General features: G+C 52.4%; 13 protein-coding genes across 13 annotated transcripts; 5 read left to right on the forward strand and 8 right to left on the reverse strand.

Annotated features, from left to right (window-relative positions):
* Positions 1–19: 19 nt before the first annotated feature.
* BDP55DRAFT_741759 (uncharacterized protein) lies at positions 20–953 on the reverse strand (the record flags this gene model as incomplete). Its single annotated transcript, XM_060580449.1, has 1 exon — positions 20–953. One exon carries the CDS (start codon positions 951–953, stop codon positions 54–56), a length of 900 nt encoding a protein of 299 aa, XP_060430502.1. The 3' UTR covers positions 20–53.
* Positions 954–2056: 1103 nt separating this feature from the next.
* On the reverse strand, positions 2057–2526 carry BDP55DRAFT_105180 (uncharacterized protein). Its single transcript, XM_060565336.1, has 2 exons — positions 2158–2526; positions 2057–2097 (listed from the first exon to the last, which is right to left on the reverse strand). Exons 1-2 carry the CDS (start codon positions 2461–2463, stop codon positions 2089–2091), a joined length of 315 nt encoding a protein of 104 aa, XP_060430503.1. The 5' UTR covers positions 2464–2526; the 3' UTR covers positions 2057–2088.
* A 2028-nt stretch (positions 2527–4554) lies between these two features.
* Positions 4555–5558, forward strand: BDP55DRAFT_631134 (uncharacterized protein; the record flags this gene model as incomplete). Its single annotated transcript, XM_060572249.1, has 4 exons — positions 4555–4655; positions 4715–4973; positions 5030–5068; positions 5130–5558. 4 exons carry the CDS (start codon positions 4555–4557, stop codon positions 5556–5558), a joined length of 828 nt encoding a protein of 275 aa, XP_060430504.1.
* A 552-nt stretch (positions 5559–6110) lies between these two features.
* BDP55DRAFT_661347 (uncharacterized protein) lies at positions 6111–7328 on the reverse strand. Its single transcript, XM_060574721.1, has one exon. It carries the CDS (start codon positions 7084–7086, stop codon positions 6448–6450), a length of 639 nt encoding a protein of 212 aa, XP_060430505.1. The 5' UTR covers positions 7087–7328; the 3' UTR covers positions 6111–6447.
* Positions 7329–7375: 47 nt separating this feature from the next.
* On the reverse strand, positions 7376–8717 carry BDP55DRAFT_105197 (heterokaryon incompatibility protein-domain-containing protein). The gene is made up of 2 exons (XM_060565337.1): positions 7465–8717; positions 7376–7400 (listed from the first exon to the last, which is right to left on the reverse strand). The coding sequence occupies exon 1, from the start codon at positions 8299–8301 to the stop codon at positions 7729–7731; it is 573 nt and encodes a 190-aa protein (XP_060430506.1). The 5' UTR covers positions 8302–8717; the 3' UTR covers positions 7376–7400; positions 7465–7728.
* A 1466-nt stretch (positions 8718–10183) lies between these two features.
* Positions 10184–10894, forward strand: BDP55DRAFT_727829 (uncharacterized protein; the record flags this gene model as incomplete). The annotated part of the gene is made up of 2 exons (XM_060579354.1): positions 10184–10316; positions 10671–10894. 2 exons carry the CDS (start codon positions 10184–10186, stop codon positions 10892–10894), a joined length of 357 nt encoding a protein of 118 aa, XP_060430507.1.
* A 956-nt stretch (positions 10895–11850) lies between these two features.
* Positions 11851–12459, reverse strand: BDP55DRAFT_105380 (uncharacterized protein). The gene is made up of 2 exons (XM_060565339.1): positions 12131–12459; positions 11851–12032 (listed from the first exon to the last, which is right to left on the reverse strand). Exons 1-2 carry the CDS (start codon positions 12345–12347, stop codon positions 11902–11904), a joined length of 348 nt encoding a protein of 115 aa, XP_060430508.1. The 5' UTR covers positions 12348–12459; the 3' UTR covers positions 11851–11901.
* Positions 12460–12883: 424 nt separating this feature from the next.
* Positions 12884–13367, reverse strand: BDP55DRAFT_727830 (uncharacterized protein; the record flags this gene model as incomplete). Its single annotated transcript, XM_060579355.1, has 2 exons — positions 12884–13157; positions 13285–13367. The coding sequence occupies 2 exons, from the start codon at positions 13365–13367 to the stop codon at positions 12884–12886; spliced, it is 357 nt and encodes a 118-aa protein (XP_060430509.1).
* A 3058-nt stretch (positions 13368–16425) lies between these two features.
* Positions 16426–17127, forward strand: BDP55DRAFT_631138 (uncharacterized protein; the record flags this gene model as incomplete). Its single annotated transcript, XM_060572250.1, has 2 exons — positions 16426–16549; positions 16625–17127. The coding sequence occupies 2 exons, from the start codon at positions 16426–16428 to the stop codon at positions 17125–17127; spliced, it is 627 nt and encodes a 208-aa protein (XP_060430510.1).
* A 715-nt stretch (positions 17128–17842) lies between these two features.
* Positions 17843–18978, forward strand: BDP55DRAFT_105220 (FKBP-type peptidyl-prolyl cis-trans isomerase). Its single transcript, XM_060565338.1, has 5 exons — positions 17843–18146; positions 18210–18267; positions 18340–18381; positions 18436–18509; positions 18565–18978. Exons 1-5 carry the CDS (start codon positions 17960–17962, stop codon positions 18771–18773), a joined length of 570 nt encoding a protein of 189 aa, XP_060430511.1. The 5' UTR covers positions 17843–17959; the 3' UTR covers positions 18774–18978.
* A 205-nt stretch (positions 18979–19183) lies between these two features.
* On the reverse strand, positions 19184–20566 carry BDP55DRAFT_550531 (ferritin-like domain-containing protein; the record flags this gene model as incomplete). Its single annotated transcript, XM_060569034.1, has 1 exon — positions 19184–20566. One exon carries the CDS (start codon positions 20564–20566, stop codon positions 19184–19186), a length of 1383 nt encoding a protein of 460 aa, XP_060430512.1.
* Positions 20567–21523: 957 nt separating this feature from the next.
* Positions 21524–23710, reverse strand: BDP55DRAFT_608782 (uncharacterized protein; the record flags this gene model as incomplete). Its single annotated transcript, XM_060571148.1, has 3 exons — positions 21524–22185; positions 22272–22423; positions 22482–23710. The coding sequence occupies 3 exons, from the start codon at positions 23708–23710 to the stop codon at positions 21890–21892; spliced, it is 1677 nt and encodes a 558-aa protein (XP_060430513.1). The 3' UTR covers positions 21524–21889.
* Positions 23711–25668: 1958 nt separating this feature from the next.
* On the forward strand, positions 25669–26392 carry BDP55DRAFT_727834 (uncharacterized protein; the record flags this gene model as incomplete). The annotated part of the gene is made up of 2 exons (XM_060579356.1): positions 25669–25852; positions 25947–26392. 2 exons carry the CDS (start codon positions 25669–25671, stop codon positions 26390–26392), a joined length of 630 nt encoding a protein of 209 aa, XP_060430514.1.
* Between the last annotated feature and the right edge of the window lie 558 nt (positions 26393–26950).

Below are 26950 nucleotides of genomic sequence, written 5' to 3' on the forward strand. Positions count from 1 at the left end.
TCTTCTATCAGAACGATATCTCCAATTCTCGTGCATAATCCCTTTCTGGCACATCATGTATGCCCATTTTTCCGCATCTTCAACTTCGTTGTTTCGCTCTCCTCAATAACAAAAGCCGGACCTCCCGGGCCAAGGTGGAATCGTGCCACCGTTGTATCCGCTAGACTTTTAAGCCCCGAGAGCCCAAGAAGTGGAACCTTTGGGCTCATGCTGTTCTGTTCCCCGAAGCTACCTTGTTGTATTCTGATGTCATAGAGAAGGAGGGGCAAATTTGACGATTTCCATATTGGCCATTTCTCCTTATCTCGGCAGCTCAATGCGTATACTGCCGCGAGAAGAACTACCGTCATTACTAGCAGTGTTCCGGGAAAGGTCAGCCAAAGCCACCTGACACCGACGCAAATGGTTGTTCGATACTCCGATCCAAACGTGTAGTCGGGTTTGCCAAAATTCTTACCCTCCCAATCATGTAATGAGTTGCCCCAGGTATGCCTGCGAAAATAGTCTGTGAGTTCCGATACCATTCCATCCATTGCTGCTGAGATTCTCCCGATGGTAGTGTTACCATTGTAGTATAACGGATCAAGCCACCAGTTGTAGCAGGTTTGTGAAGACAACAAGGCATCAATAAATACAGGCCCATTGGGGTCAAAGGCAGATGGAAAATTACCGTGCGTCCGAGGGAAAAGATCGCCACAAGCGCCCGCCAACGATTTGTTGAGAAATTCTTGCAGAGTCCCGATCATTGTCACATCCATAGCTCTGTAGCATTCCGAAGGAATTTTGTGTAAGCCTTCTTTTGTCTCGAAGCTGACCCAAGCTTCCTTGTTAGGAGCCAAGCTGAGGTTTCTAGAGTCGTATCGTTTGTTTTGAACGACACATAACTTGGGGACTCCGAAGAAGTGACTTGTGGCGTTGTAACCGTCTGCCGATATCCATCGTCCTAGTTTCATATCAACAGAAGATACCAGACTCTCTCTGATTTCTCCGCTGATTACTTCGGCGTTGTAATACCGGATACAGGGATGGATGTTGCAGCTCGCTGCTTCTATCTGTCACGAGCTTTGGCACGCAGCAATGGGCATATGAAGTGGGTTAAAGTGGCTTGAAGTAACCCATCTAGAATGAGCCCATGAGAGCTGTCTATATACTAAGTGAGTGTGATATCCACGTGAGAAAGCACGTGGAAAGGTGCTTGACAAGTGCTGATACCATTCCTGTTTCGTGACACTATCCCTACATCTCGCCCTGGAGCAGTTCCATTTGCTGGCACAATTTTGCCAAACCTATGGTGGCACTCTCGTTCTTCCATGCTGTCTACATGAGAATCTTTGGCACATTGAGCCACTGTGAAAGCTAGGGTAGAGACAGTAATATTTTCCGCTTAGAGTATCTGGCCAAATGTACCTTCATGAAGATTCATAGGGACTTTGGGGAGTATTGATTGCATGTTGAAGACGTGGACTCCAGACCTGTTTCGAGTGTGTAAAAAGTCATTGGTAAGAGGCCAATTAATCGAAAAGTTGGAGTTGCCGTCCCGCTGATAATAAGTGCCGTTCTCTCTGCCGTCAACTTGACGTAGGTTGTCAGTTGTATCTGTACACCTGCTACATAAGCCAATCGATTCATGTGTATACCCGTGCAGTGATTCGAATGTGCAGTTCCCGGGGTCGCAATGAAAAAGATTCGGTTTGTCCCGGGGCTGGCTGTTTTCACCATACATCAGACCATCGACTGCAGGCACTTGAATTGTTGAAAAGCCCGGTACCCATTGGCTGGTAGTGCGTATTTTGGCATCGCCTACTCTCACACTGCAAGAGTAAGTTGTAGAGGCCTGCTGTGAGAAGGGGCCAATTGCATAGTACGTAATGATGATCCAAGCGCTAAAGGTACTCAAAGTTCTAGCGGATATGTTAGAATAGTGCCTTAACCAATGGAACATCACTATGAGAAGGCTGACAGACGGTTTCCACGTAAAAAGGAGAAATTTGAGCGACCCCTAGGCTCCACTGCTTGTGTCGACAAATCGCTCGATATCCCGTGAGGGTCGCGAATCCTCCATCCACTGCCATTTAGATTATCCAATAACTATTCACAGTCAGTTGTGTCGCTGGAGAAGAACAATGCAAGTGGCGTCGCCTACTAACTTTGGCCAACGACAAACAGTAGTGTTGCTCGAAGGACGGTTGAGAGAACGGCGACGATTGCATTGATGTTGACGTTGTAATCGTACTGGGGGGGTGGCTTCCCATGATACGCTCCCAGAGTTATTATGATAGCCGCGAACAAGCAGATTGACAAGAGCAGTACTCGCAGCTCGGGCATCCATGCCTTCAAGATTCTAGGCTGACTCGATTGTCGATTCAGCTGAATAGCACATTTTCCAAAAACATTCGAGTCCGCAGATGTCATCTGTATGGAGAAGGTCGATGATAAGTGATCGTCTTCTGTGGACTCTTCCATGCAAGCGCCGTTGTGTTTCTTGTGATCTTCTTTGGATGTTCGCTTGGCGTCTGTTGAACATTTGATTCCATCTTCCCCAATGTCTTGAGGAGGCTTGAAATATAGATGCCCTGGACGAGGAAACCCGGCGGACGGACCATCACTGTCCATGGAAAAACGAGACATACTGGCGATGTGGAATTATTACTTTGACTTCGGGCGGTACTAAAATACTATCAAGAGCTACGGGTGACGAATGTGGGATTATTTATCTTGCCAGGGGAGGACATTGTTTCTCTGGAAGCCGGAAGTGAACAGCCTAGTTCGCAAGGCAGACTTTGTCAAGTTGTACCATGTCTAGTTGCATTTGTGACACGGGCACGCATAAATCGGGCGTCTGGTGCTCCGATAATGACGTCTGAGACACCACATCTTTATGTTGTTACCCGATGGGCTAAATTGTAACTCACGGAAGGGAAATCTAGGTTGCCTTGTACGTACAAAACTCCCACGGTATCAATTGGTGCCTATCGATGAACAGGTCTCACAATGTGCTCTCTCCCATCAAATCAAGGTGAGGTTATCAGACACACAAATCCCAAGTGGAAGAGGCCTCTGCTCAGCTACGGCTTTTACGAATCATAGTGACGCCTTCGTAACACTTAACTCAGGGAGGTCCAATTCATGTTATTTTGCAATTAATACTAAATTGCAAAGCGAAGCGGAATTGGACGAAAAAGATGAATTCTCTGGGCGGAAGGACCTATGATACCCATTTCGTTCTGTTTAAGACGGCCATAGCCTTGAGTGCGAAGGAAGCGCCCTGACATAGACGAGATTGCTGTTGCAATCGATGCAGCGTTTCTTCACGAGGCAGACTCTGATTGCATCATAACGACTCACAGCGGTGAAGAGACCATTATGTTGGAGATTACTGAGTAAATATACTCACTGATGAGCCAGTTTGTCAAGATTTGCAAGGTCATGACAGCCAAGGAGAGCACGAAACAGCCGGGGCTATGCAAGAGAATCAGAAATCTGGCATGTGGAAAACTCATAACTTCCCGTGACCATAGATTGTGCAGCCTAGGCGTTTAGGAGTTTACGGTCGACTGTATAGTAATATGATTCTTCATTCAGCCCATAGACGCGTTCTGCTCGAGAACATTGAGCGAATTTGTAGGGGGACAACGTGTACAGGTGGACGTTTAGGATCGTTTGAAATATGTCGGACTCCGTGATCTGGTACAAATCCTCGGGAATTTTTCTTGAGGGAGATTCAGAAAAGAAGTTACAAATTGAATGCTTTGTGACAAGCGACCTTTGAAAGCTTTTCGTTGCCAGGTCTCCTGGATCAAGATCCCCTAAAGAAGTTATGTGAATTATGGAACTTGCAAAAGTCAATGTGCCCTGAATACCTCTTCACTAACCTAGGCAGCTCCAGCTTGATGAGCCTTTCGTGGACTTAGGCAGTGGCTCGATGCTTTCATGGTGTAGGCACCGCTCACTTCACTTTTTCCCGGCCCGTTAGCCCCTAAATTATCCTCGGCCGGCTCTCCAATTACTTCCACTGTGTTTTGCATTCGCTTTTGTGTTTTCTTATCCCTTTAACTTTCTCTTCTGAGTCTTGAGACCTTGGGTCAATCATTTTCTCCTTCACGATCTACTAAGGATAGCCAATGTGCCTTGAACCACCAGAGAACCTTCATTATTACGACATCTTCGCTGCTTGGTTTCTCTGAGCGTATAGTTCGAGTACGCTGTAGAATAAGCGGGCCAAACTGACGGCCTAGGGCCGCTAGACATCGCCACGATCGCCATCATGTAGAATCTGAGAAAACCATCCATGCCGGCTGAGGCTCATGCCAATAACGTTGCTAAGCATTATCTTGCACGGGCGGCCGCAGCTTCTGCCACTTCTCACCTGCCTACAAATCTTGTAGGTGAAGCAGACCACTTACACAGCGGGAAGGCACCCATTCCCGTCAACGAGGGTCCTTCCTTCGCCGCTCTGGTCCTTCCACCGTCATCCGGCATATTCCCAATTCACCTTAGCTCTTGAATCGCCATCTCACTCCCGCGGCGCCCTCCACCATACCATCAGCATTTCCGATGGCGAGCATCATTATTCGACAGAATCCGGGATCCCTTTACCGACCCGGACGAGGCAACATTGGCTATAGCATTGTCAGCGACGAGAACAATACCGGAGAGTTCGTGATGAATCCTTACGAGAATAATCTTCGACGGAACTAGCTAACACTTGAAATAGACCCGCCTCCCGGGACGACGATGATTCTTGGATGAAATTTTTGACCGACGAGACGATCGCCGACCTCACCCTTCCTGGCGCGGAGCTCGAATCCCCGCCGAGTAACCTCGATTCCAGCGATACACTGTCGCTGGGTCCTCAGCCCAACACGCCGGAGGAAGTCGTTGACTCGGTGGAGGCAATGGACACACAGGGTGGGATCGACGAAGAGAATCAGAGAGACGAGGATGGTGGCCACACTGCCATCCGGTTCCGAAATGTAACAACCTCCCTTATCGGCTTCTCTTTTTTCCCAATATTGACATGCAGTCACAGGGACCACTCAACCCCACGTTAATCGATGGCGTCCCCCGGGTAAGAGCGTCGCCTTCACTGCCCCCGTGTTCAAGCAAACACGCCTCTGACAACATCCAAGAATCCCAACAAGGTCTTCTCATCCACTGTGCCGCTTGCCCGGCGCTTGGAACAGAACTCCACGCTAGAAAGCTTCCGAGGCTTCCACGACAACATGGGTAACCCCGTCTTACAAGATGACTCTGCGGCCAACCTTCCCGATCACGCGCCCGGTCTCCCCAATCACCTCCGTCAACCCATCTTCGTCGACTGGGCCGAGCCCTTCAAGAGTCCCGTTTACGCTCTCCGTTACCTTGCCGAGATTGCTGGAGACTATTACACCGTAGCTCTTCTCAACCAGAGAATCAAGATGCAGCAGGGCCCGCAGACCCCGGGTGCTCAGAGCATCTCGCAGTCGTACCTGGTCTCGCCTGCCATCTTGCATATCGCTTCGCCCATGCCAGCTCCTAAGCGCCTTCGCTTCAACGACGATGTCGCTCGCTCCGGTTGAGAAGATACCACGAACGAGAACTGGCTTACACTGAATGAGATCAAAACACTGGCGGTTCTGCACGATAGGATGATCAGCAAAGAATAATAGTGTAAAGGGTGGGAGTATTTTCTCACAGCATGAGAGGCTTCGTATCACCAAGAGCGAGAACCAGTCTTATCAACAGGATACTCGTCGCTCTTATGAACGGCTTTAGTAGATACTTAGCTCTGGTATACAATCTCCTTCATTGTGCCACTCTTACAACAACATTGCGATACGTCCCAATCATCGACTCGAAGAGCAAGGACAGGCCCAATCTCGCCAGGTCTAATTACTGCCCCGAGAATATAATGCTGCCCGGGAAGATCTGGAAAGGTCGATCAGACCACAAAGTACCATTCAAAGGTGTGATGGAGCCTATGCCAGGGCTCGGCCTGTACGACAGTATTTAGCTCCGCAAAGCCCATCATCTGTGGCTGATCCGTCTTTGGACTGCTGACCATCGTCCAGCCATCCATCTCCAAGACCATTACACCCATGATGTCTCGCACGAACGCTCTCACAACACAGCCTGGAGTTCAGGGGATGCAGGGCATAATGTATTCGGTGCTCCTCTAGTCAGCGTAATGGACCCAGTGGTTCACGCAAGAGCTGCTAAAGGTGACACTCTAGTCTGCGGATTCGTACTGCTGAGTCCGCTCCGCTATCCAATAATGTGGCAATGTTACACATCGTCAGTAATAATATAAGACCTCCCAGCTCTTAAATAGATTGGTAAATCTAGTGAAGAAAGCTAAGCCGGTAAAAATAAGGAGTGAAAGGATTAATGCTATGTAACGTATGGTATGGACGGCCATCTCTCGAAATGTCTCCGAGCGATAGCAGACTATGCCTTCGCTCTGTGGATTCATCTTGACGCTGCTTTCGCCTCCTCCGCAGATGTCGTAATATGGCGAGAGTCACTGGTATCAACGTTTCGACTTGGGCTGACTGATTTCATCTTTTGCGCATCATGTAGCGCCTCTGCGTGTGCCCCTTTCCATAGATGGACAGAAAGGACCAGCACAGGGTACGTGCTGGGCTTTTTGAGGGCCGCCGCGAGAACGTGTCTTCGATCAGGAAGGACTACGTAAGATCGATCTGACCACTCGTTTCGTTGATGCCAAGTCGACGCCAGTGACATGGGATCAACAACAGTGGTTCTTGAGAGAACCCAGTCGAGTGTACTCTGGTCCGTCGAAGTGCGGCAACTGAGTCGGTCGTGATAGTCCGAGCGCATCCCGATTAAAGCTTCGTATACCTCTGGACCCTCTGTTTGTGTCAGTCCGGGCTTGGGAATCGACTGGATGTGAAAAAACCCGCTGTCGTGAGTTGTTATGAGGTACCGGAGCATATCAGCTGGGCGACTTGGATCAAGAAGCTCACTTATGGAGCTATTGAGTTGACAAATTCTGAGAGCGTAAGGTGAATGTTGGTTCAATACAACTCTGAATCCTGGGATGGATACGCGGGCTACCAACGTATTCTTCGGGGGTTCCAAGCACATGTATAACTGAGGGGAGTACTTGAATGGTTCCCCCTTCGGTTTTGAGAAAAGTGCGTCTGGTCTCTGTCGTAGCTGCGTAGAGGTAGTCTCGGGGAACGAACCTCCTTCGCGCAACAAGATACAGAGATATCCATCAAGAATATGGGGTGCTGCGGGAGCGTAGCCTTCACAGCGCGCGCAGGCATCGAATGTATCTTCGGTTATGGGGCTGTAATTTTTCAAGTGATACTTTGTTATACAAGGTCAACGAGCCCCTAAGCCTCGACTTGTGACAGTGGGTGGATGTATACTTTTTGCGGCTGCGTGATAACCAGCTGATCGATCGGAAAATGTTAGTAGCGGATTCTCAAGGTCAAGCGGTCTGATAATTTCCCAAACCTGCTCTATCTCTACGATAGCTTGCGCTCCCTCCATCTGAAATTCCAAGTTTCGAAACGCAACCGGTGACTGCGTGCGCAATAAGCGCAACCTCTTCAGAGGTTGACCTCCATAGCAGTTTGCTCAAATCCTCGGATTTCCGAAGAATTTCTTGTTGGAGACGCGAGAAGGCCCGGGTACCCTCTCCGTAAAGAAGAGGCATGTTGATGTCAAAAATGCCCAGAAGGCTGTATGCAATATATTCCACTCTGGTAGTTTCCCTACTTAAGCCCAGAACATACGTTCGACAACACTCGCAGAAAATAGCGAGAGTCGACCAGCCAAGATATTGCGCCGTGTGCCCATCTTGACATGTATCAAGTGTCCCAACGATAATTTGGTCCCGATCTCGTTCCATCCTTGATTGTAGAACTCAACGATAACTGGGGCGAGAAGTTCTTGCAACGTCCAACCCCTAGTGAACCATTTGCAGTTGAGGAATGATTGAGAATCCAGGTCGCACGGAGCTTGGGCCGGCAAATCGCTTAGGAAGACGTAGCAAGTAACGGCGTTACTATACCAGTGGAACATGGGGTTTATGGCCTCAGACAGCTCTGCACTTGAGGTCTTGTCGATGCAGCATGTGTCAACCCACACACAGTCGTATCCATCGTTGGATGCCTGGTCACAACAAGCCCGAATCTTGATAAAATCTTTCTTGGATGAGTAGGCCTCGGATTCCAGATCTTCGTAGGTCACTTCCTCCTCCTCCCATGTGTGCGAAAGGATTGCGTACGCAGGAATATTGTCGCCGTGGAACCCCCGAAGCTGCCTTGTGAAGACATTGAGGAGCCTCATGATGTCGAGGAGAATTAAATTGTACCAATGCTGAAAGTGTGCGGCGAAAGTAGGAACCTCTTCATTTCTAGAGATGTTTCCCGAGTTGAGGAAAGAAGAGAACGCGCGAGGCGTGAACAACTAAGTGAAACCAGAGGTGCAGGCAATGCTAGATTGAGGACGCTGCAGACTGTCAGGCCAAGACAGGCTGCATATTCGGACGGCTACTCGTGGTTTAAGGTTATGGGCGCGGATTGGATTCGTATATATGCGTCGCTAGGAAGTACATCGCATACGCCAACAGTCCAGCGCGGCTCGCTTCCGGCAACCCTCGAGTCCATGCTCTTGCTAGATATTCTTTTTGTTAACTGGAGGCTTCAAGTGCATTCCAAATTGACTTATTCTTAGAATCGGAAGGTCTGGACTGTTAGTAGCTATGGGAATTTCGATAACCATCGAAAGTTGTTGCCTCTGGTAGTTCCAGCAAAGGCACTCGTCTTGTTCGCCAGCCTGCCTCCCACTGTGGCACACGTGTAGGACACACCCCACCAGCCCTTCGATCTCTCAAGGAGGGGTCCGGAGGGAGGTACAAGTGCTCTACGGAGCAGAACGGTGGCTCAGACTCACTGGGCTGGTGGCGCAGCACCTCATTGGGATAGCACCTACTTCGTACTCCGTACGGAGTGCTCTGGGACCTGATTGCAAGACATCCACACAGAGCCCACGAGCGAGGTAAGACGAGAAGGGGCGAGTCTGGCCTTATGATCTCATCACCGAGGCTGCTGTTCCGTCCAGGGGCCTAGTCGAGAATTCGCAAATGTGCTCTGACTGGGGTGGGAATGGATTCCCGTGCGCTAGACGTCATCAGCTCCTAAAGTCAGCAGGGGCTCGCGGGCCGAGTGCAGTGGCAGCTGTCTCATCTTCGATAGTCGTGAAGAATGCACCTGGTGTTGAATGCCATTGTTTTGAGAGCCACCAAAGCAAACAATCATGAGCTGTCTCCGAATCTCCGGGGCGACGGAGCTTACAGCTCGAAGCTTCAGACTGAATGTAACATCAGATGCGAATGAAGACAGAGGATAGAGGAGAGAGCTTCAGAGGAGCAACCAGTGACATGTCAAAGCTCCCATCCTCAGGCACAAGTGGAGTTGACCAAGGATACGTACCGCCTTACATAAGGCGTCCTGTGATGCAATGGCCCGGGAAATGCGGGTCTGTAGCCTCAGGAAAGAGCCAGGAGGGGCGAGCTACAGGCGGGCGCGGCGGGGTACCCCTCTTCGCTCCTGCCCCCTCCCCCCCCCCCAGCTCAGCTCCGTCACACCTCACCTCACCAGAAGGCAAGAGCAACAGGCCACAAGGGCGGTTGTCTCCTGCCATCTGGCTCCAAGGTAATTACGGATAGGTAGACAAGACCAAGGCAACCCGTCCCATGTGCCTCTTGTCATTGCCATACCAATCCAACCCAACCCCAACCCCAACCACAACCAATGCGCTCATCCATCCGACCACCTTATTCCAGACGTGAACGTGCCTTGCTGTTCCAGTTCAACCCCTCTTCCAAGTTCAAGGTGTGAAGACGCAGACGGACTGCAGACGATCGGAGAGACTACATAACACACCACCACCCACACCCCGCCCTCCCGCGTCCAAACTCCTCTATCCACGTTCTCCATCGCGAAAACCACAACCTCACTGCAACTCTTACCAGTTATCAAACCAATTTCAAGGCGGAACAATTGCAAATCCTGTCTCCTTCCTTACCCTGCCCCAGAAAACAAGGCGACACGAGTCCGTAAACCCCAGCTTCGCCGGAATCCGACCATAGCTCGCCCCGTTCGACGACAGATACGAGATCGATCCATCAGATCCCCCGTTGACTATCAACACCACCAACAAATCAATCATGTCTGACGAGAACACCAAGACCCCCCAGTCCGTCGTCGACGAGACCCCCATCACCCACCCAGCCGGCGAGCGGAAGAACTCGCTTGAGGCCCACCTCCAACACCGTCCCGATCGCGCCGAATTGGTCGAGAGTACGTGAATCCCTTCCTACAATCTCTATCCTCCCATGATTCAATCCCTGCCTCAATGTGCATTTGATTCTGCAATCAGAACCAACGCCGCCTTCCAATGGAATCTGCCCTGTGTCTTGTCGCGATTTCCTGTTTTCGTTCCGCTATTTCAATGCTGCCCCCTCACATCTTCCCGTCCGTAGCGCCCCACCGTCCGCCTCACCCGCCGATCATCAAAACCGGGATCACCTCGAATTGTCCGGAAGAAAAACCCCACCCTCAATACACCTGCTGCGCATGGCCGGGGAGTCTCCGCCGTCTCGTCCCAGATTTGCACTGATTCAATGGGGAAAATACTGACTGACCTTCCTACAGAGAACATCTTGCCCGCCTCCAATGCCGCGCCTAGCTTGATCGCCCACCAGAAGGAGCTCGAGAAGCACATGCGGGCAGACTCCCTCAACGACAAGATTTCCCATCGCCCCGCTCCCGAGGAATTGATCAAGGAGGGCGTATTGAAGGAAGACCCCCGGAGCGCCGACGACAAGTACGCCGAGGCCATTGAGGATGAGTACGCCAAGCGCGAGGGCGGCGCGTGAGTTTTTCGGGATGTACTTCTCGACGGGAACTGAGTCCCTGTCTCGTCATTCATTCGCGCTACTACGACTATGAGGTGAACACGGTGGAGGATGATGCACATTCGGAAAGTGTGGAAACACGATGTAGGATTATTGGTATCGGTACCACGGTTATGATATGGAGGAACTGCACTCTTCCATGAACGAGATTACGAATTGAACAACAGAAAAAGAGCCAAAAACAAGTTTAGTTGTCTGCTCCTCAGGGCATCTTGGTGGATAACAAGTCAGACTGGAACTGTAGCTTCCGAAAATAAACAAAAAGAAAGAAACAGAGACAGAAACATATTGGATTGCCATCAGAAACGGAGTCTTCAATGACATGCATAACGCATCATGAACTTGTTTCTCCCAGCCTTGTCGTGATTAAAGCCTGCTCTCGTCGGTGGACACGAGGATGGTCAATCCAAGGGTCTCTTTTAGGGGGTTCTATTCTTAGAAGGTAGTGCAGCCGCACTGGAGACCTCCCCGAGCATTCCCTACAAGGTACGGAGTACGGAGTACCTACCCAATTAACATGTGAAATATTAGCAGCTTCAAGCCGAGAAGTAGAAAGGCAAATATAGGGAAAATGAAGAGGACGCTTGTGGGATTCGACAGCCTGATAGATTTGCAGCTCAGGTTTAGTAATTTAGCCACCTTGCACTTCTGGGCAATCTCCTCTTTGCTACTCGTGAGAGCATTGAGGTGCATTTCATAGAATATAGACCGTTTCCGCGCCTTGGATATCCGCGTGGGTGACCCTCACCGTCATGACACCTCAGCCTGCGAGTCACCGAATACACATGCAAGTCATACCACGAGACAAAGTATTCGTGACGAAGAATAGATGGGGCTCAGGGAAGAGACACAAACAACGCAAGCCATCATAGTCTCGACTTTCACTGCCTCACTGCCTCCACAGCCAATCAGCCCGGCCTGGTCTGAAGTGTACGGAGTATAGTCTGGACTGAACCAAGCTGTGCTGACTATGGTACCGGACCTTTCCCCCGTTGCCCCCTTCTCCAACTTTTTCTCCATGGGCCCATTGTCGCATTTCTGCACAGGCTCACTGCCGTCCTGCCGCCCTCCCGCCCCTTGCAGTTGCAGCAGCGCTGGCCTGGGACCACAATCAGGGACTTTGGACTTCTTTCAGGGGAGCGTGGAAGTAAGCCTGGATACTCAACAGGGGAGTGAGTGCAGCGACTTTTTGCTTGCCTTGCCTTGATTGCCCATCAGTCTGGGCCCCTTTCCTGCAAGTCAACGTTTGCTTTTCCTCCGGGGGGTGGTACTGGGCCGGCCGCCGGTGGAAACTTTTTGCATTTTCCCACACTTTTCGGATTTCCCACCCCTCGTCGTTTTCAACTTTTTTGGGTTCAGAGACAATGAGGCGGGCGCACTGGTGGGTTACAGACACCAAAACCACGTTCCTCATTGGGACAACAAGGCAGGCACACCGAGCGTATGGTTGGGGAGAAGGAAGAAGGGAAAAAGGAGACGTGCATGTCACTCCAGGTCATCGGTAGACTCGCGCTAATGTGCAAAGAAACAAAACCTTGTTGAAGAATTGCAGGATACCACCGATCTACAGGCGAGCACAGAAGTGTCGCAGATCCAGTAGTTAATATACCGTAAAACAAAAAAACCATCTAATCTAGACATGACAGTGGCTCCCATCCCATCCGTCGAGTACAACATACAGGCACATAGGTTATCAACTCCCATCCTTGGGAGGGGTTCCCACTATACCACATTCCCATGGTCCCCATTATCATCCATGTATCCCATAAAACCCCAATGCTGTTGTTCCGCGGGCCAATCACTGTGTTACAATATGCTTTACAGGAGTACGAAAGCCGCCCAGTTGCTTATGCCCGAAAATTCCCAAATAACGCCGGTTTATGCATTTACAAAGTGAAGTCGTGGTCGTCTAGTCGCTGAAGAGTGCAAGTCGCATCGGCATCGCTTGCTTTATTGGCGCGAGTATCCGCCGCCGTAGTGTGGTGATGGAGCGTGGGCGTCGTAGCCGGATTGCTTGCGATTAATGACAGTGACGCCGCTACCTTGCTTGATGCCAGCCAGGTGCTGATCCGCGCCGTAGACGCGGAGGTAGCCCTCGTCGCCGGGAGAGATGGAGCGAGGGGTTGAGGAGCCTCTTGATGAGGCGTAGGAGCCTGTCGACGCCGAGTAGGCGCTGCTGATGGAGGCCGGGGCCTGGTGGACGACCGGCTTGGAGGTGCTGTATCTGGACGACATGTTGTGTTTTGTGTTACTCGAGCCGAGTTTCGAGTTGTGTGTTGGGTTGTGTGGGTAGATGGAGGTTGGTCTCCAAAGGTGATGTGTTTATGAAAGAGATTTGAGTTTAAGAGAACTTGATGAGATCTTGTTGGCTGATGTTTGACTTAAGTGTTTGGTAAAGAAGATGATCGAGACCAGGAAGAGAAGCAGAGGGCATGATGGGATATATAGATGAGGGAGGTGTTTGCAGACACACACACACCAGACCTGGGATGCCTCCATCATCTTTGTACGTACCTACACTTGTAAGTACTCGAACGCGTGTGCCATCAGCACTTGCCATAGGCAGGGCTTGCTTGGTCCCAGGGTGTACGGCAGAGAGAAGGAAAAAGAGAAAAAAGTAGGCCCGCAAAAAGGTTGGCTTGCCTGGCCAGACGAGAGGTACCTGGACCTGGACCGGGCCAAGTAGAAGAAATGCCTTGCGGAAAGTCTCGCTGCCAGCTGGGTGGTGTGTAGGCGAAGCAAAAGGCGAGTGAGTGACTCAACCTCAGCCCGACCTTGGACCTTGGAACGTTGCTTGGAAAGCAGAGACGAGGTATGAGGTGTGAGGCAGTGTGGGGATAGCCCTGGGATGCTTTGGGGCTGACAGAGGTGTAAGAAGGGCCCAGGTGTGTGCGTTTAGACTTGAGAGTCTGTGGTGTGTGTGTGTTCTGTGTCCCAGGGCGACGAGGAAATCATTGGGCAGCTTTGTCATTTCAGGGCCCTTCAGAATGCAGGGACGTTAGGCACGGGAAACGCTAGAGTAATTTAGTCCGAAGTAATAAAGTCCATGGATTGCCTTGGAAAGCAGGGAAGAGGGCTGTTGTGGTGTTGCAGATGCTGTGGAAACCAGAAAGGGTGTGGTTGGCGGGTCTTTCGCATCTTTTGGGTGTGGACGACAGAACCTTGGAACGGTGCGCGTATGCGTCTAATGGAGAGGTCCTACGGCCTGCCAGACACCCAGACTACCCACCAGACAACGCCAAAGTCCTTTTGGGCCAGGATTGGGAGCAGCAGGACTTGCAGCATCAGGAGAAGCAGTGCATCCCAAGAAGTCTCCCTTGATGCCTCGGTGGCGAAACATCACGGTTGATTGGACGAGGGATGGTCGGACGACGACGCAGGTAGGGCGGATTCGTCAGGGCGATGATTGACGGACTGCCGCTGGTGTCTCGCCCTGCTGGACGGTTTAGTATTGCCCGCTTTCGCCTGCGTCCAATCTTAGCCGCCGTACGTATCATTGATACAGTTTGTCATCATTCATTCGCAGGTTCGAGACGTTAATACTCAGCGACTGATCCGTGATGCCATAATCCGCGCCAGCCTGACGTCGATGACCAAGCGGCGACGCGTAAGGACCGTCTTTCGCGGTCTTGTGGTTGCTCAGCTTTGGGGTCCAAAGCCTTGTGAATGTGCGGCGGATGTGGAAAAAACGCAGAAACATGGATGTCGTCGTCCATCTCCAAGGACTCACAAGAGTGCAAGCCTTGGTTGGCCCCCATAAGCGCTTCGCCGCCGTGCGCCAGTGTGTACCAGATTGGGAGGCCTTCCCCAGCTGTGTCAGCCAAATCTGGAGTGGCACACAGGATGAAAAGATTTTCTGTGCTCTTGTTGCTCGAGTCTCGAGACAGACAAGTATCAGTACCAGCATAGCCCCTGGCTCACCGAGGACTGTCGCTGCCCAACTCATGGCCCGATGGTCCTCGGGTGGCCATTGTAATTTTGCTTTCTTTTTCTGGTCACCCTGATTTCCACTCAGCCGGGACCATCCGCCGGAGACAAGAAATGCCTGTGTTTCTGGAAGCCGGTCGAGTCGGGCCTCCAAGGGGCCAGAGAGTTCGGATCAAGCCTGATGTCTTTGGTAGTGGACAAGGGGGATCCCCTGCTCTGCGGACTGCGACCCAACGGGCCTCCATCGCATCCATTCGATCGGGTCAATCGTGGCCTCCAGAAGGCGCCAGATATGCAAGTAGTAACGATCTGGCTACAGTAGCTAAATTGCCTGCAGAACAAGTGCTAGAAGAAGATCGCGGGAGTCTGCAGCAATGCAGCAGCGGTGATCACTCTGCCGAGTGGAGGTGTTCATGCCTGGAGTGTGCAGGGCAATAGGGCGAGCTGCATGATTTGATCGCCCACTGGAGGCCGGGCTCCAAGTCAGTCCGATGTTTCTCTGCTGTGTCGTGTCAGACTGGCAGAGAGGGGACGACGGAGCAACAACACAATTGATGCTGCCGCTACCCAGCGTCGACAGCCTTCAAATGTGCAAAAAGAGACATCATGCGAAGCGACAGCCTGCCGCGCAGCTCGCTCTTCTTAGCGCGTCTTTCGTCGTCTCTCATATGGTATCGATTGATGAGTCGGATAGGTAAGGTACCCTTTTGCGCGGAGTGACCGTGAGTCCGGGGTGTGCCCCCCATTTGCAGCAGTGGATTCTAATTAACCAGTTGAAAGCTGCCAGTCTGACAGGTACGCAGCACGAGACGGATGACATCTTGATGTGGGCGCAGCATAGCTAGTCGTCACTTGCGTATTCGTGGTGATTGGAGTCTGACGGATTGACGTGAAGGGAAATGGAAAAAGCGCCTGAGCCAGGCATCAGCGAACTTGATACCTACTATGTATGTGCTTGGACCTTAGCCACAGCCCAACTGGCAATCGCGCCACACCGGGGGCCTAGCCACGTGCCAGCCACATACCTCAACATCAGTCTTTCTGGATTCGTCCAGCTAAAGTAATGAGAACTTTGTGGTAGATATCCCCTTTTCCAGGCCTCTTATATAGGCTGTAATGTCTCAGGGTATCATTCATATAATAGGTAGTGGGTGAGTGACTTACCACACAAATGTCGCTTGGTGGTATTCTTGCTTGAGGTAAGCTCTCAGTGTTGGACCATGGCCTTAATTGCCACTCCAAGGTTATGTTTAAGTTGATGCAAAGGGATAGTCGTAACGCAAGGCGTATAAGTCCTATCTAGTAATGAATTGATTCCGACGGCAACAGCGGCACTACTAGGGCGTCAGTAGGGCGTGGGTATACTTTCAGCCAATCTTTACCTGAACCGACAACGAAAGAGCCCGCAGTCGCATAAGATCTTTGCCATTTATTGTTGAGAGATGGCGTGGTGCAGACTTCTATTAGTAAGGCATGCAAGAGAACCAAGACATTTAAGTATCAGGCGGTAAACAATTTGGCGGTGGCTAGAGTTCATTACCTTGGAGAACTCATATCACACCATCATGGATTCGACGAAACAGCAGGAACCTGACGTGGGCATAATCTCTATTTGGAATATGGGGTGGGTATCGCGAAGCTTCTCAAAGCCCATGGATTTCGAGTTGGCACGAGTGGCCAGAACAGAAGGTCTGTGAGACAGACGCCTTGTTTGCAGTAGAAATCAGTCAGGTCTGACTCATTTTGCTTCGTGCAATAGTCTAGCTACTATTCGGCGAGCCGAGGACGCAGACGTGGACATCGTATCCTCTGACATGGAACTAGTGGAGAGAGCATCGGTGGTTCTCTCCGTTGTGCCCCCAAGAGATGCGATGGAAACGGCGCAGCGGGTCGTGGACGCCTTACACGACCTTGCCACTTGTGGTTCGCGACCGATATACCCCTTGTACTTCATAGATCTCAATGCGGTTGCACCATCAACGGTTCGAGGGATAGCTCAACTCTTCGCCTCGGTCCAGCACAGCGCTCGCTTCATCGCCGGCTCAATTCTTGGAGAACCTCCCGTTTGGATCCCAGCGAACGACTTAGGCCCGAAGACTGCCTCGCCTACAACAGCCATCAGCGGTGTTAAGCATGGCTTTGGCGGTCTCTACGATATCAACATACACGGCGTTGAAATTCTAAGTCCTGCTTTGTCTTTCCATCCCGAAACCTTTATCTCTAGCTTTCCCTCCAATTCCATGGTGGTTGTCCGTCTATCCAGCTAATTGGAAGAGACTTCGTGATCGCCATACCTCAATACCTCGTATTCGGGGTCTAGGTCGTTGAGGGGCTTGAATACTGCCTTGGCCACGATGGCGAAGATACGTCCAGCACTCGTCGCCCTATTGTTGCCGGCCACGGAGGCCGAGTCCCATGAGAAAAAGGAGATTCCACACCGAGGCGGAGGATCCGAGGCCCAGGCAGACGAGGCGGTAGGCGTGGTAATTGATCCACGGGACAATCAAGTGACGCGGATTTGGTGTCTTCGACGTGGGTCATCCGAGGCTATCGACGCCCTCTCACGTGCTGCATGAGGTATCCACCATAGCCGACATCATCACCACCAGACAAGGGAAGGATGTGACGGCTTGGAACGAGGGAGCTTGATTGCTGGGAAGAGAGCGTCGCCTTTCGGTGGCTTGACGTCACAGAGGATGTCAGCTGGGGAAGCTTTGGGGCTTTGAGACTTGGTGGATCGTGGAGGAGAGCTTCGTGGGGGTGGATCTCAGTAATAAGCCAGCTGACCTGAGCTTCTGTATCGATAAGATTGCTTTCTAGGTACGTACCGTTCGCCCCGGAATATCTGAAAAGGGGTCCACCCATAAGGAGCTCGGCGAGATTGGCCAATCGGAGGATAGAGAAGTTAAGGCGGCGTGTCTTCAACCCACCTTTGGCCAGTGTGTGGCAGTCTGGTGGCCCCTCCCTGCAGCTGTCTTCCTTGTTGCCAGCCAGCTGTGTTGTTTCCCCTCCAATCCGACCAATTGACCGCTAACCTACACGACTTTACCATCACCCTCATCGCCGAATTTCCGCCTCGTCCTTCTCAAAACAGACATAATGCAAGGTCTTCTCCTCTCTCTTGGCCTCCTGGCCTCCAGCGCTGTCAGCTTCGTTGCTGCCGCCGACGACCTCAAGATCGACGTTACTCAGGAGGTTGAGTGCGACCGCAAGACCAAGAATGGCGACAAGCTCACCATGCACTACCGCGGTACTCTGCAGGCCGACGGCAAGCAATTCGATGCCAGTAAGTCACCGTGGCCCTAAGAAGAGTTTTTTTTGAAGCAAGGCTGACGTATCAATATTCAAGGCTACGACCGTGGAACCCCCTTCAGCTTCAAGATTGGCAGCGGCCAGGTCATCAAGGGGTTAGTTCCTCCACAACCGATCGGTTCGACGAGAGACATTGGGAGACGCAACAGAGGCTAACAATGGTACAGATGGGAGCAAGGACTTTTGGACATGTGCATTGGCGAGAGGCGGTAAGCATTGGGACACTCAATGACCAAATGCTATTCGTGACTGACGCCTCGCAGAACCCTGACCATCCCTCCTGAACTTGGATACGGACCCCGCGGCATGGGCCCCATTCCCGGCGGCTCGACTCTTGGTATGAAATATCCCACCTGCTGTGTGGAAATCCCGCTAATTGGTGTCGCAATCAGTCTTCGAGACCGAGCTCGTCGGCATTGATGGTGTCCCCAAGCCTGAGAAGATCATCGTCAAGGCCTCCTCGGCTGCCAGCGAAGCTGTTGAGTCCGCTACCGAGGGCATTGCCGAGAAGGTCGCCAGCAAGGTCGCTGAGGCGGCTGACGTCGTCAAGACCATTGTTGCCGACTCTGACGCCGACGGCCAGGAGCACAACGAGCTTTAAACAGGCCCCTCCCCGACATGATTCTATACGAGTAGACTTGCATCCGGTAGAGAAAAGGCGATGAAGGTTTGAATTGGTGTCTATACGTGAAGCACTATTTGCTATGCAAACGCATTCACTGGCGAATTTGGATTCGACGAGATATATACGACGCGTCACGAAACTATTATGAAATTAGGCGAGCAATTGAATGCCAATCAGCATCGTCCTTCTGTTTTGCCGATCATTGAAAATTGAATACATGCGTTTAGACGAAATGGTTTTCACGCGCAAGAGCTTGATTTTAAAGGGATCGCTTATAATTATTGTTGTTGTTGGAAGACTATGAACCTAAGTACAAAAAGGTATCGATCCGGCAGACCCATCTTTCGAGGCGAATCTCTCTCGATATGGTTACTTTCATGACAGCCTTAACCAGCCTGGTACACAGCAAGCGCAGCAACATGCGGGTTGATCATGGTCAAGTTGTGAGCCGTGACGTATGTATCAGTATCCGTAAGAGCAACAAACATGGTCGAGTTGATAGCGGGATCATGCTCCCATGTCGAAACGTTGGGCTGAATAGTATACGCAGTACGAGACTCTAGGCTGACATTCAGAAGAGGCGAGAAGGTGACATTCAATTGAGACACCCAGGCTGCGAACTTTGGCTCCATGACATTGGTCGCGGTGATGTAGCTGTTATTGGGACCGACTGCCTGGCCGGGAGCTTCCCATTCGAAGAAGACCTGGCGACCAGGGTACGACAGGGGCATGGTGCGGTTCTGGGTTATGGCAGCGTTGCAATCCTGAAGAGGATCCGTAGCGTTGACGCAAGACTCTGCGTCAGTAATGTTTGTCGTCGCAGCGGTGTTCGCCCAGCCACCGGTGGTCTCGTTCCAGACGTTGGACCCATTGATGCGATATGGGTTGGGCTGATTCAGAATGTGAAGGGCAGGGAAGTTCTGCCAGATGAGGCGAGTCTGGTCTGCCGGACAGCTGGAGATGTACGGCGCCAGGAGCGTCCAGGCCCAGCTCTGCGGGATACCGGGGATGTGCCACTCAGGCATGGGAAACAAGCCCTCGAACTGGCGGAAGATCATCTGTTGCCGCGCCTCGGTCGTGATGCTCTGCAACAGCAGCTGGGCTGCCGGACCGGAGTTGAGGTGCGGCAGGAACCCGTAGACGCCGGACTCGCCCCAGCGGGTGAGCTTCTGGTTGAAGTCGATATACTCGCGGAGGGTGGTGACGGGATAGTTGTACGTGCATTGCTTGGGCGCCTGGGCGCCGAGCATATTTGTGATGACGGTGGCATGGCCGATTTCCTGCTCCGCCATGAATTGTAGAAGATAACGGTCCTCAGCATTCAGACCCAGCTCTTCGAACTCTTCATCGGAGAAGGTAGCAAGGCCCCAATGGAAGAGGTCCAGCTCGATGTACTCTTGGTAGAGCGCCAGTGCAAGAGATTGGTAGTCAAAGTCGCTCTGGACGCGGTAGACTGGGGCTGAGCCGTTAGTGCCGATGCCGCCCGAAGGCGTGTACGGCGCGGGCTGGTCGCCGTGGAGCTTGCCGTCCGCCGGGTAGTCGTAAGCGTCGTCTGGAGGAGGCAGTGTCGGGACCTCGGAGGCTAGGACGCTGGTTGAGAGGGCACCGGTTGTGGTCGGTGAGGGACCCGTGTAGGGACCGTGGGAGGTCACATTGGTGACTGCGACTTGTGACGGCGTGATGGTAGGCTCCGAAGTGACAGTGGTTTGAGGTTCAGATACAAAGGGCACAGCGTATGCGCCGCAGGCCAGGGCGAACAGTCGAAACATGCTCCTCGGTGCCATTGTGTAAGCTTCTAGTGTCTCGTGCGGCGAGATGTTGATGATGCTGATCAGAAACAACGCTCTTTTGCTGGAATGAACGTGGGCTCGTTCTTATACAACATTTGGATCACTTTCTGGCATTTGGATCATTGAATGACCGTGACATAACCCAGCTAGGCTGGTCGTTTCGTCGATTACACCACTGGATTCATCGTAGTTCCGACCTCGGCAGTCAGATTCGCCGTTTGCCTAAGGGTTCGCCCCTTGAGGTGAGTTCATGGACTTGGAGAATTTCTCATCACCCAGTCCCATACCCCGGGGTTTGGGCGGCAATTGCAACTCACACGCGGGCTCTGAGTCGTCGGGTGTAATGCTGCCGTCATCGGCCATTGTAATCGCTAGAGGATCAATGGACTGACTGACGGTGCTATATTCACAATGATACTACGCGACGTCTCGCAAAGCGTGTCCAGGGCTACTGTCTAGCTTACCATAGACAAGGAACTTGCTCCTAGTTGAAAAGAAACTACCATAACCATCAATCAAACGTCAGAAACACCTCACGGAGTTGTCTCCGGCGAGCTCGGGGTGGGACGAACCACATCAAGAATGGGCCGCGTGGGGAAATAACTCCGGGCCGTGAGTGGGTACGGCCGGCACCGATGACGCTTACATTAGGCGGGTGAGGCTCTTTGTGCTACGAAGCCAAGATTGATCCCGCTGTTCGTAATGTGGGAAAGACGGGAAGTCAATCGATTAGATGAACTACAGGGTAATATCAGCTAACCCTTTTGGTATTGACAGTGATGAACATCAACCAACAACAGAATACCACGTTATTTGCATGTCCGGATTCAAGTCCCGGATCTTAAGCTCCGGACCCCTGTCTTTACAGCTTCTTGTACCTGAAGTCCTCTCGAATTTTACGAAAACGTTTGGTCTACGAGAAGCTTTCGATGACATCTTACTCGTTCACATTATGTCCATACGTTGTTCAGCAGCGTAGGCACCAGGGCGTGCAAGAATTCCATCTTCAATTAGTCTCAGTCTAGCTAACTCCGGCATCTTTTTCGTGCTATACACCAATGCAAGATTTGTTCCGCCACACTCTATTCAGTTAGGTGCCGCAGTTCCGGCACCGGTCCGAATCTTCAGACCTCTTCTACACTCTGCGGGGCAAAGTGACAGCATCATCTCGGTGTCACCATTCGATCAATCGTCATCCCCACAACTTCCCCATTACACTATGAGTTGCTACTCCGGCTCAACGGCAGGAGGCTGGGGAAACGATGAAAGCTTGAGGGAATCAAAACATCCTCAATTGATCACTCAGTTGCCGTCCAGCACCCACTTCTTCTTGTCGTAGCTCGCAGGCCACACGCCGTTCTTGCCGGGCGCGATGATACCGTTGGGGTCGAGCGCGTTCTTGATCGCCTCGTTGAGCTGCATCTGCGCGTTATTGTTCCAGTTGAAGGCGTCGGCGACGGGGTCCATGAGTGCCGTATGCGCGCGGAACTGGCCCCAGCCGTGCGCCGTCGTCTCCTTGATGAGCTTGTGCGCCAGCTTTCTGATGCGCTCCACGTCGTCGGGCACGTCGAGGCGGTATGGGATACCGATTACGTGGTCTAAAGTAGAGCGGGTCAGTCACTTCCATTCCATCTTGAAGCATCGACATATTTCGAGAACTCGTTCGGTTGGACGAATTACTTACGCAGCTCTCGCATGCCGACGGCAAAGGCGCCGAGGTAATCGAACCCGAACTCTGTGATGAGCTTCTTGGCTACATCGTGCTGCTTCTTTGCGTCCTCGCCAGAGACCTTGGAGATGGGGGCCCACAAGAGTTGGCCACCGTTAGGAAGCCAGCTAGGTGCAGTATTAGCAACTGACATAATGTAAAGCAAGATTGAGAACTTGGACTTACTTAAGACACCTCAATTCCTCCACAGTAGGAATACCCTGCATGAGAAGCTCACGAGCGCGGAGAGGACTCTCTCTTGCACGGTCCTCTGGCAAGAAGAATCTCGAGCCCGGGATGGAGAGGAACTCATGCTTGATGACACTAAGGAGGACGTCGCGCACAGGCTTGGGTCCATACACCGCACCGATGAGCTGCCACCGACCCATGTCGAGCTTCTTTGCGATGCCGTCGACTTCCTCCTCTGATAATGGCCCTTGCTTGTCTGTGTATTTGGACTTCGGCCCGCAGTGCGCGGCATTCAACAGAGTGTGGCGAAGGAAAGGAACGTTCTGCAGCACCATTTGCAGGCGCAACGGACGGATAATGTCAACCGCCTTGGGCAGATCTGAATCGTTCTCAAAGGTGATCTCGTATGGCTGGTAGCCTCCGGGGTTAGGCATCAGCCACATACCAATCTTCGTCACGATGCCAAGGTTGCTCTGAGAGAAGAGACCATCGTTGTAAGGGCCGTATCCTGTGTTGAAGAGCTGCCATGTCTCGCAGCCAGGCTGCTCATCGGGTCGCAGACTTGTATCCGCATTAGGGTTCGGGACGCCGCCCATACCGGTGCGCACCAGCTTTCCGTTCGGCAGAACGACCTCCATACCGCAGTGCATACCCCAATGATCACCGTACGGCGTGGCGCCGACGCCGCGCTCCACAGCGTTGCCGAGAACGGATCCCTGGCCGACGGGCACAGACATCCAGAGATGCTCGCGGAGGTTGTGCTTCTCAAGGTGCTCATGCAGGTCCCGGAAGCTGACGCCCGGCTCGAGAAGGACGTACGCACCCTCGACATTGACCTCGAGAATACGATTCATGTGGTGTCCCAGGTCCATGACCACGGAGCCGGGAACACGTGGGGACGCGCCGCCGTAGCCGAAGTTTCGGCCGAGGGAGATTGGCCAGACGGGCATGACGAGCTCGTTGCAGAGTGCGACGAGGGCCTGGACGTCCGGGACGTGGCGGGGCATGACGACCGCCGAGGCGACGAACTTGGTCTTCTCATAGAGGGGGAAGTGATCGTGTGACTTGGGCTGGTTGAGGTATGAGTCGCCCTCTAGAGGCTTATCCTTGGGGATGACGCGGACATTGTCGACGCCGCAGATTTCTTGAGCGCGGATGATGAACTTTTGGAATAGCTCGTTGGTGAAGTTTGGTGGGAGGGCGATGGGTTCCGGAATAGGCGCCATCTTGACGGATCTGATCTGAAGAGGGGCTGATTAAACGCGAAATCTGATGTAAGGGTTCTTGAAATCACCAAACGTATCGCTAGAAAGGAGATCTGAAAGGATTGATGTCTTGTTGTATACAAAGGCTATATCTATACGATCTGAGAGAACAGAGAATATTTAATACCTTTCCATGATGCGACACCCTCTGTGAGCTCTCCGATGAACCGTGCCGATGATACGGACCATGCTTGACGGATTACTGTCAGATGCCGACGGCTTGGTACGGCTGTTTCGCCGCCCGCGATGCGAGGTGCATAGCTCGCGAAGTTGAGAATGCCTAGCTACGGTCGTCCGTCGCGCGTGCCGGGCCCAATTCGGGTCAGTACCCCGGATGCCTCAGCGAGAGCGAACTCCAACTCGAGACTGGAGTCCGACTTCGTCTGAGTAGAAGGTCTACCAGCAGACAGGGCGAGCCCCATAGCAGGTGGCGGGTGCCAACGGAGAATGGGAAACTGCGTTTCGTCAATGGGCCATCAGTTCATTGCGGACAGCTACCTGATACGACAGGTTGATCGTAGAGAAGACACTGTTTCGAGAGGCAATGCTGCTCACAGTGTGGCTCGTGAAGCGTTCGGCGTAGATCGCTGCCGTCTGTAGAAGAGTGGCGCCCAGTGGTCTAAGCCGTAGTGGACGACTATCGAGAGGACCGTGGGTTCGGAACTCTGTCAAACTTGACGTGGCGGACGTTGTGAAGACGTTTTGGGCCGACCAGTTGCCGAAAGAGAGCTATGATGCGACAGGCCACACAGCTTTTGCTTCCCCCGTGGAAGATGTTTGTGATGATTCGTGGGTTCGTAAGGCGACGTGCGGAACCGGCGGACTTGTTGCTGGAGGGGAATCTTGTCATGAAACGCAATCTGACGGGAAGACATAACATTCACACAGGCACCCGTTCCCGTCGTTAGTTGCAGATGCGGCTGCAGTCTTGACAGTGTCTTACCGCTGCCTCGGGAGACATACCATGAAACGAAACAGAGAGCCGTTTGCTCCCTTTACCCCACGGACATTTACTACCGGCTGGGATTGTTGTCTGGTTTCCTTCGGCCGGCTTGTCCGAGACGGCCGCATTCTCGTGGACATTGATCCTTGATTTTCCGTCATCTAATCTTTTACATCTTGTTCCCAAACTGCCAGACACCCCAATGGCGTGCTTGACATGGTGAGAGTTGCCAGCCCTAAAGGTGCGGATAGGCCGGGGTACGCGTCTTTCCGGAGGAGCAGTTGGAGAAATCTCGCATCGGCCGTCCGCAGTTGGCCATGCGGTCACGGAGCGGAGGTGCCGGGCGTTTCTAGAAGACTTCCCGCTCTGGGATTATGTTGCTGCGCAAGAAGCTTGGGGCGCACCCAACCCAAAATGACACGCTGCTACTGATAGCTGTCGTTGCGATTGCGAGGTGCAAGCGAAGGTCTTTTGAAGGATGCGAACCTACGGAAGCTTTGGTCGGGGGTTCCTGTGATGGTTCTGATGTTGGATGGTTGCGAAGACACGGCCGACGGCCTTCTCAACGCCCACCGCCTGGATCCGAATCTTGCGTTACCACAACGTCGGGCGGACTCGAATACCGCACTTGTTGATACGGGAAACGTCATCCATCCTACATCACCCTTGATCCAAAAGCTTGGCTTTTTACCTTGGTAGCAGATGATCATTGGTTGTTCCAGCTTTGCTGAAGACGAACGGCTATTTAAGATTAGGGTTGCCTGCTTCAAGATGTTAAGAGGAAAAGACGGCCGAATCCATATTACATTAGTGTGAGGTCCGGACCTCCAAGCGATTTTAGTAGCAACCATAATCCAACCTTCAAATTACTTGCAGCTGTGCCAACTTAGTATTATCGAGATACCTTGGTTCAAGAGAAAGGCCCGAGCAAAGAACGTCTTCACCAGAGCAGTAACCCCCCAAGTACACAGCAGTGATGGATTCAGCCCAACTCGCCAATGCCGTCACCGAGCGGGTAACCATTCCTGTTTTGGGTGGCGTTGAGAATTGGAAAGAGCAGTTGAAGTTCATGCTCCAGACCCTGAGCAAGCAGCCGGGATACCTTCGTACGCGTTGGGGACCATGGACTGAGGACCAGCAGAAGCTTGAGCTCATCACCGGTACGTGATATTCAGGTCCACTATTGGGTCTCTCGATTACACCGGCCACTATTATTGAGCCCAGCTTCAATGACTAATCGAGGTCTCGAAATAGGCTGGATCAGTCCGGATGCCTGCGAGAAGTGGCGGAAATCAAAAGACTTCGCAGAAGCAGCGGCCCGGGTAGCACCCGTACTAGACGGCGAGCCCGTAGCATACCTACTCAGATTCAAGCCTTACGCACCACACGCCGTCATCGACTCCCCCATCGTCGAGACACTCAGCTTCGAAGACTGCCGGGAACCCGAGAACAAGATGCGCGAGGTGGTCGAGAGGGCATCCCGGATGCCGGGCTGCAACGGCGTGGCGAGCGGGTATTCCCTGTGCCCGCCAACCTCGTCCTCCGGCGACAGCATCGGCAGAACGTTTGTCGCGGCAATCGGGTGGACGGGGCTCGAGGCCAGTCGCGCGGCGGACAAGTTGGCATATACGGGCGGTATGAAAACCGAGGTCCACCACGTCAACTTCAATTTTCCTGTCAAAGGATTTGGAGGATTATAGCGGCATCTGTGCGTGTCCAGGTTGCATGATGTGGTTTAGCGGGTTTTAGACGAGCGAAGGCGTTCTATCAACGGTCGAATTTCCTATTTGCTTCACGCTTGGAACAAGTCTTTTGTTAGTGCTTCGGGGAAGGGAGGAGAGGTGGCGAAGGCGGGGGCACGCACAGGTTCTTGGGGCGGTGTCTGAATCGAAAGTTCTCTTCGTCTTCTAGCTGTTCTTGGGGTGAAGATACCAACAGTCATGTCGCCATCATGTCCCCTTTGATCCGGTTTCTCGTGATTCTCTATGAGGTCGACCCGAGCCATCGAATCTAGTGGCAACGCTAGAAAGCTGTCATTCGGAGCTGGATGCTGGAGCAGGAGCTGAGAGAAGCTATTGGTCGCGCGACCCAGGATCCCCTGCAGGACAATGTGCCTCGGTTCGTGCCTCGCTTCCACGAAACATGGCCTACGAAGATGACGACTGGTCAGAGCTTCCAGGGTCAGAGGGTTCCAGAGATCCAGACTTTGCTCGAGCCCCCCCTAGGCCGTCCCAGCCGGAGGGGGCCTACTGGGGCCT

Source organism: Colletotrichum godetiae, assembly GCF_030913485.1.
Source record: "Colletotrichum godetiae strain CBS 193.32 chromosome Unknown BDP55scaffold_17, whole genome shotgun sequence".
In the NCBI taxonomy this organism is placed as follows: Eukaryota; Fungi; Ascomycota; class Sordariomycetes; order Glomerellales; family Glomerellaceae; genus Colletotrichum; species Colletotrichum godetiae.

Bases quoted from the DNA above. Each gene is read 5' to 3' on its own strand.
- BDP55DRAFT_105180 (XM_060565336.1), bottom strand. From the start codon at position 2,463: ATGGAAGAGTCCACAGAAGACGATCACTTATCATCGACCTTCTCCATA.
- BDP55DRAFT_661347 (XM_060574721.1), bottom strand. From the start codon at position 7,086: ATGTGCTTGGAACCCCCGAAGAATACGTTGGTAGCCCGCGTATCCATC.
- BDP55DRAFT_105197 (XM_060565337.1), bottom strand. From the start codon at position 8,301: ATGAGGCTCCTCAATGTCTTCACAAGGCAGCTTCGGGGGTTCCACGGC.
- BDP55DRAFT_105380 (XM_060565339.1), bottom strand. From the start codon at position 12,347: ATGAGGAACGTGGTTTTGGTGTCTGTAACCCACCAGTGCGCCCGCCTC. The intron at 12,033-12,130 runs GCAAGCAAAAAG...TTGTGGTCCCAG, and splicing joins TGATGGGCAATCAAGGCAAG to GCCAGCGCTGCTGCAACTGC.
- BDP55DRAFT_105220 (XM_060565338.1), top strand. From the start codon at position 17,960: ATGCAAGGTCTTCTCCTCTCTCTTGGCCTCCTGGCCTCCAGCGCTGTC. The intron at 18,147-18,209 runs GTAAGTCACCGT...TCAATATTCAAG, and splicing joins CGGCAAGCAATTCGATGCCA to GCTACGACCGTGGAACCCCC. The intron at 18,268-18,339 runs GTTAGTTCCTCC...ACAATGGTACAG, and splicing joins AGCGGCCAGGTCATCAAGGG to ATGGGAGCAAGGACTTTTGG.